The sequence below is a fragment of the Periplaneta americana genome, chromosome 10 (assembly GCF_040183065.1).
Source record: "Periplaneta americana isolate PAMFEO1 chromosome 10, P.americana_PAMFEO1_priV1, whole genome shotgun sequence".
NCBI classification, from domain to species: Eukaryota; Metazoa; Arthropoda; class Insecta; order Blattodea; family Blattidae; genus Periplaneta; species Periplaneta americana.
Window position 1 is genome coordinate 32,797,402 of NC_091126.1, and position 13,136 is coordinate 32,810,537.

The 13,136-nt window shown below is 34.1% G+C and overlaps 1 protein-coding gene across 8 annotated transcripts in view; it reads right to left on the reverse strand.

The window, feature by feature from the left end:
- The window catches only part of LOC138707571 (BBSome complex member BBS2-like), a 64,209-nt gene that overhangs the window by 20,878 nt on the left and 30,195 nt on the right, over positions 1-13,136 (reverse strand). For 6 of the 8 annotated variants that reach the window (XM_069837158.1, XM_069837159.1, XM_069837160.1 and 3 more), the window contains exons 9-14: positions 12,941-13,123; positions 10,719-10,868; positions 8,170-8,382; positions 7,732-7,898; positions 6,281-6,429; positions 5,294-5,414 (exon numbers count right to left, since the gene is read on the reverse strand). In XM_069837158.1, coding sequence (XP_069693259.1) covers positions 5,314-5,414; positions 6,281-6,429; positions 7,732-7,898; positions 8,170-8,382; positions 10,719-10,868; positions 12,941-13,123 — 963 coding nt within the window. In that variant the 3' untranslated portion in view covers positions 5,294-5,313. Of the gene's footprint in view, positions 1-2,932; positions 5,170-5,293; positions 5,415-6,280; positions 6,430-7,731; positions 7,899-8,169; positions 8,383-10,718; positions 10,869-12,940; positions 13,124-13,136 lie in introns of those variants that run through there. The other 2 variants (XM_069837163.1, XM_069837165.1) reach the window with 2 other exon arrangements.

Below are 13,136 nucleotides of genomic sequence, written 5' to 3' on the forward strand. Positions count from 1 at the left end.
GTCAAATATATGCACCAGGAGAGTTCTAAATAGTTTGTCGCTCATTCTCCAAAACTTAAAATTTTCAAATTATTTCTCTCATAACTAAAAAATACCTATTAAATATAATTGCATGAAATTTTGTATGGTTATTATATATGTAATGATCTACAATATGAATTAATAGAAACAAATTTTCAGGAAAGTAACAAAAAAAAAAATACTTACACTGCAAATAATTTAATGATATCGTTTCACGACTTTTGCCACAACCTTTCGGAACAGGCCAGGCAGAAGAGATTAAAAATATTTTTAAAACTGTGGGAGCTAGGAGGGAAAGCGTGAAAGGTTGTAAAAAAAAATTTGTAAAAATTTCGAAAATTTAAAATATGGCTAAAGAACTTTTTTCTATTTAAATTCAAGTAGTGGTTCTTTTAAATGAAGTTACCAATAATAACCTCGTAAATTTTGAACTTAATTCGGTAAGGGAGACTTAAAAAAAATGAAAAATAAATATATGTACTTTTCGTTCAATTAAGCTGGATGTTCCCCCTTAAGAATCACAATTTGTCACAAACTTGCATAAGTAAAGAAATGAGACAAGAGTTTTATGTAATCATGAACATTCATACCACTGTCTCCACAAGAACAGTGCTAAAGGAGCAGCAGTTGTTCACCCCTAAAAAGTTCACAACCTTAAGCAAGACATTGTCAAGATTTTAATCTCTCTCTCTCTTAATTCCTAACTGACCAACCAAACACATGTAAATGTGGCAATGTCAAAGGGCTAAAAGGCAGTATGTTTTCACTTACAGTCTGCAGTTAAAGCTCATAGCAGAGAGAAGGGGCTGCTCGAACCTTTTCAAGTCCAGGACTTTTGTATTTTATAAGTTGTCCACGAGAATAAATGTAACAGAGAACTGGAATTTTTTTTACATAAATGTTGCTAACAGAACTCAAATTCATTAACTAAAACTGCAAAAACTAAAAAAATTGAATTACAATCACCACCACACTACTATTTCTCCTTCGTCTTCTCCTATTTTCCTTCCCTTTTCTCTTTCTACTTTCTCCTTTAGTTCTATTTTCTCATTTTTTCTTCTTTTCCTCCTTCCCCCACCTCTTTGTTTAATCTTCCTCCTTCTTAACTTCAATTTCCTCGAATATTTTTTTCTTAATTTTTGAAGGGTTTTACTCATTCCACCCACTCACCACAATGTTCTATGTTCTTTCTGCTATCCTGTGTCTACTCTAATATTAATATTAAAATATACACAATTTTTTTATATCCTTTGAACCTTGGTCAATTTGTATTGTATTATATCTTTGAACATATTCTTTTCTTACTGTATCTTGTTGCATGTATTCTTTTCTCCAATATATGTTTTTAAAATTCATACAGTCTTTATAACTTGACTAATCCTACTGAAAACTTCCATTTGGAGTCTTCGTGTTTTATTAACAATAGACTCCCCAAAACATTTCAACTATTCAATTAATGTAACCACAAAATTATTCATCATTCATAATGCAGAGGTGTGAAATTAAATTTTGGTTCAAGGCTTTTAATATCAAAAGTTGATTTCGGTTAATTGCTGGCTTCTGTTGAAGGATCTGAAGTCAGATTTTGCCTATCACATATGAAAAATTTTTTATAATTATTTGAAGAATTGCCATAGTTATAGCTCCATTCATGTAATATTAACACATTTAAATACATAAGTTAAGTAATCTTTGAAAATGTTTATACAGAAAACAAAATGAAACAGCACTATCTTGTTCATATTCACAATTTAGATTCACCTCATTCCAAGTCTCATGCAGACACTTCATTTTTCAATATGACTTCCTCTTCATCTGAAAGTTCTGTCTTTCGAGATTGTCTTCTATATTGCAGTTCCAGGTTGTCTCTTTTCATAGACCAACAGTAGTCAGTCATCATAACTTCAACCCACCTGCCTTGACAAGACATTTCTATTTCTTTCATGTCTCGACGAATCCTTTCTCCATGTAGTTTGCTGTAATCTCCAAGACAATCAGGGAAGAAGACAAGATGGCTATGAAGAAAATGGGCTTCAGTGCTCATATTTCTTCCTACATTTTTCATAGTTACCAACATATTTTCTACATTTATTGATTCTGGTTCATGTTAACACTGTTTAAAAAACTTAAACTTTCTACAATGTTCTTAAATCTGGGTGTTTCCTATTCCCCAAAAAATTATCAAACACATTCTTATATTCTGACCTCAAAATCTGTGCTTCATTGGCTGGTCATGATAATATCTTTGGAAAATATTGGAGTGCAAGAGGTCAAATGACTTTATTGTCAAACGCCTGGCATTAGAAAACAACAACATATTCTGTGCAAGCCAGTCGTTCTTCATGGGTCATTAAATTTTCGAAGTATTCATCTTTCATCGAACTTTTTATGTTGGGTCCTCCCACAAATAAGTTATTCCTTGTTTAAGTTTCGCTTCAGAGAAAAAGGAAAATTTAAAACATCTATTTAAAACAATCACCATCTTTATGCAATGCTTTCACAAACTGTTCCATTATTCCCAGTTTAATGAGAAGATATTTTTCTCCCCAGGATTCATTGTTGTTCTAGCAAGCCATTCTCTTCTAACCCGATCATGTTCAATCACCTTATGATAGATTATATCGATTGCAGTATAATGTTGCGCGCGAAATTTAAATATAGCGCACTTAAGGAATTACATAAAAGCTGTGGGTGGTTAACGAAAAAGGATTTCATTTTTGCAGAAAGCATGAAAAAGTGATTCAAAATGACCCTTTGTCATGTAAAGCGCCAAAACATGGCAACTCTATGTAATCCACATTTCAAGGCATGGGCCTTTAGGTCTATCATTCTGTCCTCATTTGAGAAATGTGAATCAACACTAGCCACACACAAATAACGGCAATCCTTGGACATACAGTCAGCAAGACGCCAGGACACAACATACTCAGTCCCTGTGCGAGGGACATAAATCTCTGCTGAATTTTCAGGGAGCAACGCCACATCTGATGACACTGTCATGGTAGAAAGGTGGGTAGATGGATCTTCAAAGAGTCTCTAATAAAATGGCAACTCACTATCAGTAGGTAACAGATAAGACTTCCACTAGTAATAGATCTGTAATATTTTACACAATCACCAGGATGTCATCAAAGGAAAATGTACTTACTTAGTGGGGTTTAAAAAGGGCACGTCAGCTACTATGGCTATTTGCGTCCTTATCTAAAATCCTTCAAAAACAGAAACACAATACAATAATCAGAACGCTCAATTGAACTAAAAAGCATTGTCACGGTTAAAACGAGGTTCAGGAGAATGTATGTAATGTATGTCTTCATTCAACGTTTGATGTTGATTATGCATGAACAAGGTTAGTCTGAGTTATAAATTGTGTGGTGCAAATAGATAATGCACTGACTCAAATTTTTATCTTAGATGGTTTAAAATTTCAGCTTGTTTTTATATATTTTTATTCTTGGTTGAAGTCGATGTTTATTTTGTGTTAATGTGTAGAGAATGTGTAATTAACATGAACACAGATGTTTTTCTATTCTTTCTTTATTGGTTACTTAACAATTCTGTATCAAGTGAGTGCTTAAATAGAAGCAGTGAATTTGGCAAAAGTATATATAAGAACGTGCAAGGGTCAGTAAGAATAAATGGACAACAGAGTGGAAATTTTAGAATGGAAAAAGGAATGAAACAAGGAGACAGTCTAAGCCCACTATTATTTATAACATTCATGGATCAAATCATAAAACAATGCAGAAGACGAACAAGAAGATATAAAATTGGAAATTGGAAACTTAGACCTATATACCTGCAATCACTGATATGTGCAGACGATATTGTTTTGATTAATAATAATGTTGAAGACCTTCAGAATGCAGTTACAGAATGGGCAAGTACCTTAGAAGAACGAGGTATGGCTGTGAATATTAGTAAAAGCAAAATAATGAAGACTGGAGGGGAAAAGGTAAATTTCGAAATAAAATGGAAAGATCAAACATTAGAACAAGTAAATAGTTATAAGTATTTAGGAACAATAATAAATGACGATGGCAAACTAGACGAAGAAATAAACAATCGAATTAGAAAAGCAAATTAAATTTATTATAATCTAAATAATACAATTATTGGAAAGAGAGAAGTAAACAAGAAAACAAAAATGCAGATTTATAAAACAGTATATTTACCTGCACTCCTATATGGTGCCGAGACTTGGGCAATGACGGATAAGCATAAAAGCAGGGTGACGGCATCAGAAATGAAATATCTGAGAAAAGTAGTTGGGAAAACTAAGAGAGATAGAGTTAGAAATATAAATATTAGAAATGAACTACAGCAGGCACCAGTGGTGGAACAAATTGAAAGGAAACAACTGAATTCGTTTGGACATCTGATTAGAATGGGAGATGAGAGGAAAGAGAAAGAAATATTCGAATCAAGAGTAGAAGGTAGAAGGAGGAGGGGTAGATCAAGAATAGAATGGGAACAATACGTTAATGATGTGGTGAGGAGAAGAGGGAAGGAAATCCAAGAAATAAGATTGGCATTGGACCGGGAGAGATATAAGAAATGGGTGGAGGACCCGACGCTGCAAGGCATAAGGGATAGATGATGAAGAAGAAGAAGAAGAAGAAGAAGAAGAAGAAGAATTTGGCAAGATGAGACAGAGGATTCACCATGGGAATGCCTGAAATTTACCTCAGAGTTGGGGAACACCTCAGGAAAAACCCAACTGGCTTATCAGCCCAAACAGGATTTGAAATCATGCCTAAGCACATGAAGCTAATTCATCTGCCGTTTTTGTATTACTATTTACAGTGTAACAATGTAGCAAATTTTTACAAAAAGGCAATGCCATCTATAAAATAAGTTCAGAATTAGTATTTGTTAATGCGACAAGTGTAATTTATTTACTGTTCTATTGTAAGATAATGTAACTTTTTTCACTTTAACTACATAAAAATGTTTAATGAAAGTTCATAATATCCTCTAATTATACAAACATTTTTTGCATGGATTCAAAAGTTCTAAAGCTGTTCACAGATTTGAAGGACGTGATATACAGGCTACCACATTAGATAACATGGGACAAACCCAAAACACAAACCAGTTTCAATGGGAATCTTAGCTGCTGGGAATCAATCCTCAGTCTGTTTTCTGCTAGAAATGAGAGATGAATGCTCATTAAACATTTGGCACAACCTAGTTACCTCAAGTACAAAAAGTACCATACTGAGAAGACAAACATCGACTCTATTCACTAGGATTGAAAGCGAACACTTACATGCAATACACACAATGTGTTCATGCCTCTCCAGTTCTCATTATTTTCACCAAGGAGTTGAGATTGTTGTTCTTCAGAGCCAGTCGGCACAGGTTTACAACATCTGTTTTATATTTTCCCACTGAAAAAGAGAAGAAAGAAAACTTCTCACACACACAATAAATATCTACTTAATAAGCCATTCCAGAATTAGAATGGTCGCAGTGAAAAATTTTTTTTTCTTCTTCATTATTCCCCATAATGAAGTAATTGGCAAACTATGCCTTTTTGTCATATGCGATAGTATTATTTAAAGATTAACTTCAACATCCTTTATTATTTTCACTTTAAGTCTGATCGTTAATTTCTTCCATTTAGTCGCCAGATTATAATGATGCATGAACAGCATAAACTAACAAAAAAAACTTGGAAACAGGATACACGTAATTCGCGAGAACGAAGCAAGCAAAGCAACCACTCTGTGAAAGCAACGCAAGGCAAGACCGTAAAGAATGATCAAGAATAACACAGCCATGTAGAGCTGTATACTATCGATTGAGATGTGTTATTGAATATGCCGGTACTATTGATTAATGAAAGTCAAGTCGATATTTCAGGCATCATTATCACAAAATCCGGTTGAAAAGTATTCCTTTAAAACGGAATTTTCCTTGAACCGGGTTTCCTTAAAAGCAGGAATTAATTACATTATTCTTATGGTAATTTGGCTAGGAATTTACAGATTGTTCTTTAAAAACGGAAATTTCTTAAAAACGAGAACGTTAAAACAGACTTTTACTGTATATTGACTACACCTCTACTCAGGCAACTGGCGACAGGTATCTGTAATGAACACATATTAAAATACCCCTCATTCGTTACAAGAAACCCTAATACATGGGACTTTATGCCTCTATGTATAAAGACAGATTTCTGATTTTCACATTTAAGCACAGAATTTCTTACTTTTTGTAGCTCAGTATATATTTATTACTTTCTTATATTCACCTCTTAATCGTGCAGTCCTTTGAATAATGATATTTAATTGTTTAAGAGCATCCAGTAACTCTTGATGATTTTTGCAGCGAATATTATATCCTCTAACTAAATCTGTGTTTACATCATTGAGTTCCAGATACCACTTCCGCATACTTTTCCTGTAACAAAATAAAAAAACATTAACACAAATTTAGGTGGTGTTAATACAATTCGTTCAAAAATTAAAATTGTTCTTTCATAATAATTGCATCTGTGTGAACTTGTGGTGGAATAGTATGCATGAATCTGTTTTGACGTAAGTTACGTAAATCAATTTCATATTGTGGTATGCCGATAAGCTATTAATATTTGACTATAATTATTTATTTACTGTGCCACCTTTGCTTATCTTAAAAGTTAATAATTTACATTAACGTTTTCGATACATTTGTATCATCTTCAGATGTAGAGTGTTAAATAAACATTTATGATGAAAACCTTGCCTTATGGTATGGAATTTATTATGGTTTTCGGATCTTGCTAAAATGAATTGCTCTAACTTAACCTAATTTGGTCTATAATACACATGTTACATTAAGTTAAAATCATTTGCAGTCCATATAGTACAATTTAAAAGATTTAAAATGATTTAAAAGTGATATAAAACTATAAATATAATCAGAGGAATATAAAACATTACAGGACACTTTAAAACACTGTAAGCACTTGTTGGCTGTGTTTGCCAGTTTTTAACATCGTTAGCTGGGGCTGCTTCTGTTGATCTTGATTTTAACAACTAACAGCTAACGATGTTAAAAACTGGCAAACACAGCCAACAAGTGCTTACAGTGTTTTAAAGTGTCCTATAACGTTTTATATTCCTCTGATTATATTTATAGTTTTATATCATTTTTAAATCATTTTAAATCTTTTAAATTGTACTATATGGACTGCAAATGATTTTAACTTAATGTAACATGTGTATTATAGACCAAATTAGGTTAAGTTAGAGCAATTCACTTTAGCAAGATCCGAAAACCATAATAAGTTCCATACCATAAGGCAAGGTTTTCATCATAAATGTTTATTTAACACTCTACATCTGAAGATGATACAAATGTATCGAAAACGTTAATGTAAATTATTAACTTTTAAGATAAGCAAAGGTGGCACAGTAAATAAATCATTATAGTCAAAAGTAAGTTACGTACATAAATATTCCCTGTTGCACAGTAAATTTGTCAGCTGGCATTTCAGTTATGTAAACATCTAATTTAATGCACAGCACTCACACTTCAAACAAGCAGACATGTCTTCTATCACTAACATCTCAGACTACTAAGCTGTGGCAATGACCGGTAACATAACAGGCCTGCGCAGCCTAGAAGCATGAAGCAATTAGCGGTTGGGATATCTCCGATCAAACGTGATGCGACTGCACAGCAGAAGGCCTGCAACAATTTGAATTAGAACAGACTTACATGTCATCTAATTGTCTGGAATCTTCTGCACGAACCACCAAGCTACGAATGAGCCCTGAATGGTCAGCCATTTCTGCACCCAGTCTTAATCGCACATCTTGAAGTGCAGATACTTTCTGAAGTAGTTCCCCAATTTTTTCTTGTTCCTCTGGAAAGTTTGCAGATACCTAATGCAACACAGAAATAATATACAGAATGAGGTAGGGCGATTTTTTTTTACAGGAGTTCATAACTTCTTGGTAGTTAATAATATTCACAACTGTATAAATCAATTTTCGACAAATTTTGTAACAATTTACCCATTATAATTCTTAAGAGGCCTGTTATTTTCTATCTTGAAAAATTTTAAATGTCAACTATGTCAAATATTTTAAAAAGCACTCTGTCGAAAATGGCAATGAAAAACGAGTATGTTCCCTCTTGATGAAATATAATTACCTGAAGTTCTTCCAAGTTCAAGAACGTTGCAAGTGACTGAATGATATCCCCTGCTAAAGCAACATTGTGAGTAGTGATCACCATATGACCATTTGCTTCCATTGTAATTGTAACTTCTGTGTTGTCTCTAAGTGAAAGAAATGTCAGATTCAAGTCTGTCGCTACCTCATAATCAGTTAAAAGCAAGAAGTTCTGGTTTACCCACATGGCAATCTGAAAATTAATTTACAAAAATAAGTAATATATTAACTCCCAAATGTTTCCATCATTAAACTGCTCGGTTTTCTTTCTTGTATGAGATTCTACAACATTCGATTTTAAACACAATCATATTTTCTGATACGAATGCATAAGTGCACAACGTAATTAGTTGACAAATATTTTTATAAGTCAGTTCTAATAAATTAGATAAATATACATACAAGGTACAGCTCCAGCGAAAGATCTAAAAGCCCCACGACCATTTAGATTTAAACGTCAGGTATCGGTCTATACCCAGGCGTAAAGTTCACTTGCATAACATTTCTCTCTGTCAGAAAGTGCTTGCAGTTAATCACTTTGTGTTACATTACAGAAGTTTTAAAAATATTCAGTGGTAGCATTTATAAGTGTGTATATAGGTGTGTATTTAAATTGTGTATACATGTAATTAAAGTTAGTTTAATTGTTTATAAGTTACAGTTCTTAAGAAAATGGCTCCAGTTACTTCAAAATTGAAAAGGAAGAAGTTATAAATAATGTATTGGTGTTTATGTTTAAAGAAGCTTCTCAAGGAATTGAAATTCCTCTACATAGAGTTCAAGAGCGAGTGTCAATGGCAGCAGACATGTCCCATGGTAATGTCCAAAACATTGTGACAGAAACAAGGAAAATAGAGAGTGGCAACCGCAAGTCTTTCGAAACGCTAGATAAGAAGAAAACAATTAAAAGGTGTATTTTGAAACTAGACTCGTTTGATTTAAGTGTAGTGCAAAGGATAGTGTACGATTTTTACATCACCGAGAAACATGTTCCAACAGTTACTGCATTAAGTATGAAACTGAAAGACACAATTGGCTTTAATAGGGGAAATACTAATGCTAGAACTCCGATTTAAAAAAAAAAAAAAAGAAAAGTTGAAATTTCTCCGAAGAAAACAAAAACCAATAGGTTAATATTAGACACCTATTATTATTGGAGAAAAATTCGCTCTGGCACCAGAAATCGAACACAGGGTCTCTCAGCTTTGAGCACTGAGCACTCTTTCCATCTGAGCTAAAAAAAAAAATAAAAAAAAAACCTGTTGTCGAAAATGGCCATAAAATCATTTAAATATGCGCTCCTGCATACATGACATATATATCTAAAATGCAGGTAGTAGGCACAGATGATACAAAGGAGGATATTTCAGCCGACACTGTGAATCGGGTCCCAGCACAGTTCAGATGGAAAGAGCATTCAGCGCGCAAAGCTGAAAGGTCCTGGGTTCGATTCCCAGTGCCAGAGCGAATTTTTCTCCAATAATAGGTATCTACATGTTGACTACATATAGTCTTGATTATTCAATAAGGACGGCATGGCCTCATATATGAATATATATAGGTCAATATTACTTGAAAAATACGATATTAGGCAAAAAAAAAAGATAAACTACCTGAGGTGAATTTCTATCTGACTATCGAGCTGAGAGAAGAAATATTGTGTATCTCAGCGAATTATACATTCTGTCATTCCATCTGCACAGCAAGTCTTGGAGTGACAACTCAACACTGACTTCTAGCATCGGTAACAAAAAGACAGTACCTAATAATCATACACGCTGGAAATGAGGAATGATTTGCCTCAAATGCCCTACTAATTTCGAAAGCTCAACAGTTATCTGGGAATTAATATTCCCAAAGAATCAAATTTGTGAATCTTTGTGTGAATGTTAAGAAGAAATATTGAAAATGATTATATGTAACGCAAATTATTTTTTGATGATGTCATAGTGCCAATTATTATAAACCTTGATGGTATCATTTTTGATGACGAGAATGATGATTTCAGCTGTGACAATGAAATGGGTGTGACAAAACTTGAAGACTCCAACTAGAGGTCAATGTTATCAATTAGATGATTAACGTGCACATTCTGTCTTTTTCACTCACCCTTCTCCCCCTTCCAAGTGATGTCAACCAGGCTTTCAGATCTTCTGCGTGAGCTGTAAGTATGTATGCAAAATTCTCATTTCATATTTTACTTCTTTTCATAAAGTGCATACTATTTTTTTAATTGGTTATTTTACGATGATTTATCAATTTTTATGGTTATCTAATCTGAATGAGATGGTGATAATGCCATAGAAATGAGTCCAAGGTCCAGCATCGAAAGTTACACAGCATTTTCTCTTAAGGGAAAACCCGGAAAAACCTCAACCAGGTAACTTGTCCCAACCAGAAATTGAACCCAGGCCCACTTGTTTCACAGTTAGGCATTGCATACTATTTCACCAATGAATTGAGAGGGGCAAGATATTAAAATTATGGGAAAATAATTACTATAAAACAAACAACAAATGTAATACTAACCCTCTGAAGTCTTTCATTAATAACAAAAGATACGGAACTCTTGACCTCTTGTGTTCGTTCAGCAAGAATAGCATACATTGAGAAGCGTGGCAACTGTCTTGTAAGCTCGAACACATGATAATGTTGACTTCCCTCGTAACCAACCAACGCCTGAAACAAAAATTAATCACATTTGTTTATAATACATTACTTCAGACTGTACCGGTACTAGGTGTAAATCTATGCATTCCAGAGTGAACAAATTTTTCAGTGAAGAAGTAAATTATGGTGAATATCCTCCAACAGAGGAACTGGGAAGAAAATTGCTCAGTTTGTGGCAAAATGTGTGTTGTGAACTATAGATTGACAAATCGAACTGAAACCCTGACCGAGTTACTACGTGAGCGCTGGCTGTCTTGGGGAGGAGCAAGTGAGAAAGCATGGGGGGAAGGGAGAGAGCACTATGCACTATGTACTTGCAGGTCCACTCACAGTTTGTCAAACCTGCCAGCAAAAGCATTAAAAGGTTGACTAGTTGCCTGCAATGCTAGCATAATGGAACCTTCCTAGCCGACAGTCGAGGCAAAAATCAAGAATCCATTATTGTGGTAATACTGGAGAGTGGTTCTTCTATTGGTCGCGATGCCCACACACACCCTCTCAGATATTTACGTGGTGATTGGTGACTGAATGACGATGAGCGAGGGAGAGAGAAGAAAGAAAGAGAGAGATTCCAAAAGTTGGCGTGTTTTAAGGGATTTCACTTGAAGTTGTCAAACTATACTCGATGTATTCTATTTACATATACAACTGCATGATTACTTCAATGAAAAATTAATGAGATATGTATGTATGATAGAAATGTTACGAAGGATTATATGTAAATAGGTGCTTTAACTCGAGGGCTACGTACAAGTATATCCCAAGGAAATTCAGGAGCAACTCAGGAAATAAGTTTTTTAATACTAGATAGTTAACTCGAGAGCTATATCACCAGGAAACTTCGAAACTAGAAACAGGATTATTTGTAAATAGGTACTATATAACTCAAGAGTTACATCCCCATATATATTTCAGAAGCAAAATAGTGGGTTATTTGTAAATAGGTAATTTAACTTGGGAGCTATACTACCAGAACTTAGAAATTTTAAATTATAGTTTATTTAACGACACTTCAAACTGCCGAGGTTATATCAATGTTGCAAATGTGCCGGAATTTTGTCCCACAGGAGTTCTTTTTCCATACCAGTAAATCTACTGATATGAGCCTGTCGCATTGAAGCACACTTAAATGCCATCGACTTAGGCTGGGATCGAACACATAAACTCGGGCACAGAATGTCAGCACTCTACCGACTGTGCCACCCAGGCTGACTGCCCAAAACTTAGGAGGAAGACAATGGATTATTTTTAAATAGAATTGTTTAAATAATTGTTGTAACCAGAGGGATATATCCCCAGGAACATCAGAAAGAAGATAATGGATTATTGGTAAATAGGCTTTTAAATAAATATTATAACTGGAGAGCTATATCCTCAGAACACATCTGAAAAAATAATAGATTATTTAAGGCACTCAACGCACAACCCACAAAATTTTCATATTGAGTTTATTGCTTTAAAGAGCTTCTTATATTGTTCTCTTCAAAGTGAGAATATGTATTATATGACTTTCTTGTGTTAAATTCTATCGTACCTGGTTTACATGTTTCGACCTATTATTGGTGTTCTTCAGAACTGGTCGTTGCTGGTCTTGGCACCTCTTGTTTTGTTTTCTGTGAGGGTGTGTTTGTGTAGTGTAATGTGGAGTCAAAGAGTGTGTGTGTTCTGAAATTGAGTTGTGTGTTGAGAATTTCATTGGGGTGTGTTTTTGTGTGTTTGTATATTTCATATTGTTCTAGTGTGTTTAGTTTCTGGCTTTTTGGTTGGATGTGTAGTATTTCCATATTTGTGTTGATGTCTCTGTAGGTGTGGTTAGCATTATTAAGGTTATTAAGGTTTTCAGTCATACTTAGTAACTTTTCATGTAGCTTGTAATTAATCTTGTGAAAAGGAGAATGTTGTCAGATCATGAGTAATCAAGAGCAGTAATCTTATCTTTTGCTGTCTGTAAGTTTTATGAAATTATGTTATAATATTTTCATATTTGTTGAACGCATTTGACGAAATATTGCGGTCTTGTTCCACATATTGATTCACTTTTATATTTGTATGCAACAAATCTGGAAAGTATTTACTCCTACCTTTATATGAATGTCAACTGGAACATCTCTAGGAGGATATAATGCTACATCCAATCTAGATGTAACATCTGAGTCCTTTGGATGTAGAACATGTGTTTCACCTTCAAAAATCCCTTCTGCAAACACCATCACTGAACGAATAACTGTCTCATTATTTGTGGATAGTGAGATTTCCACATGGGGCTAAAATAAATTG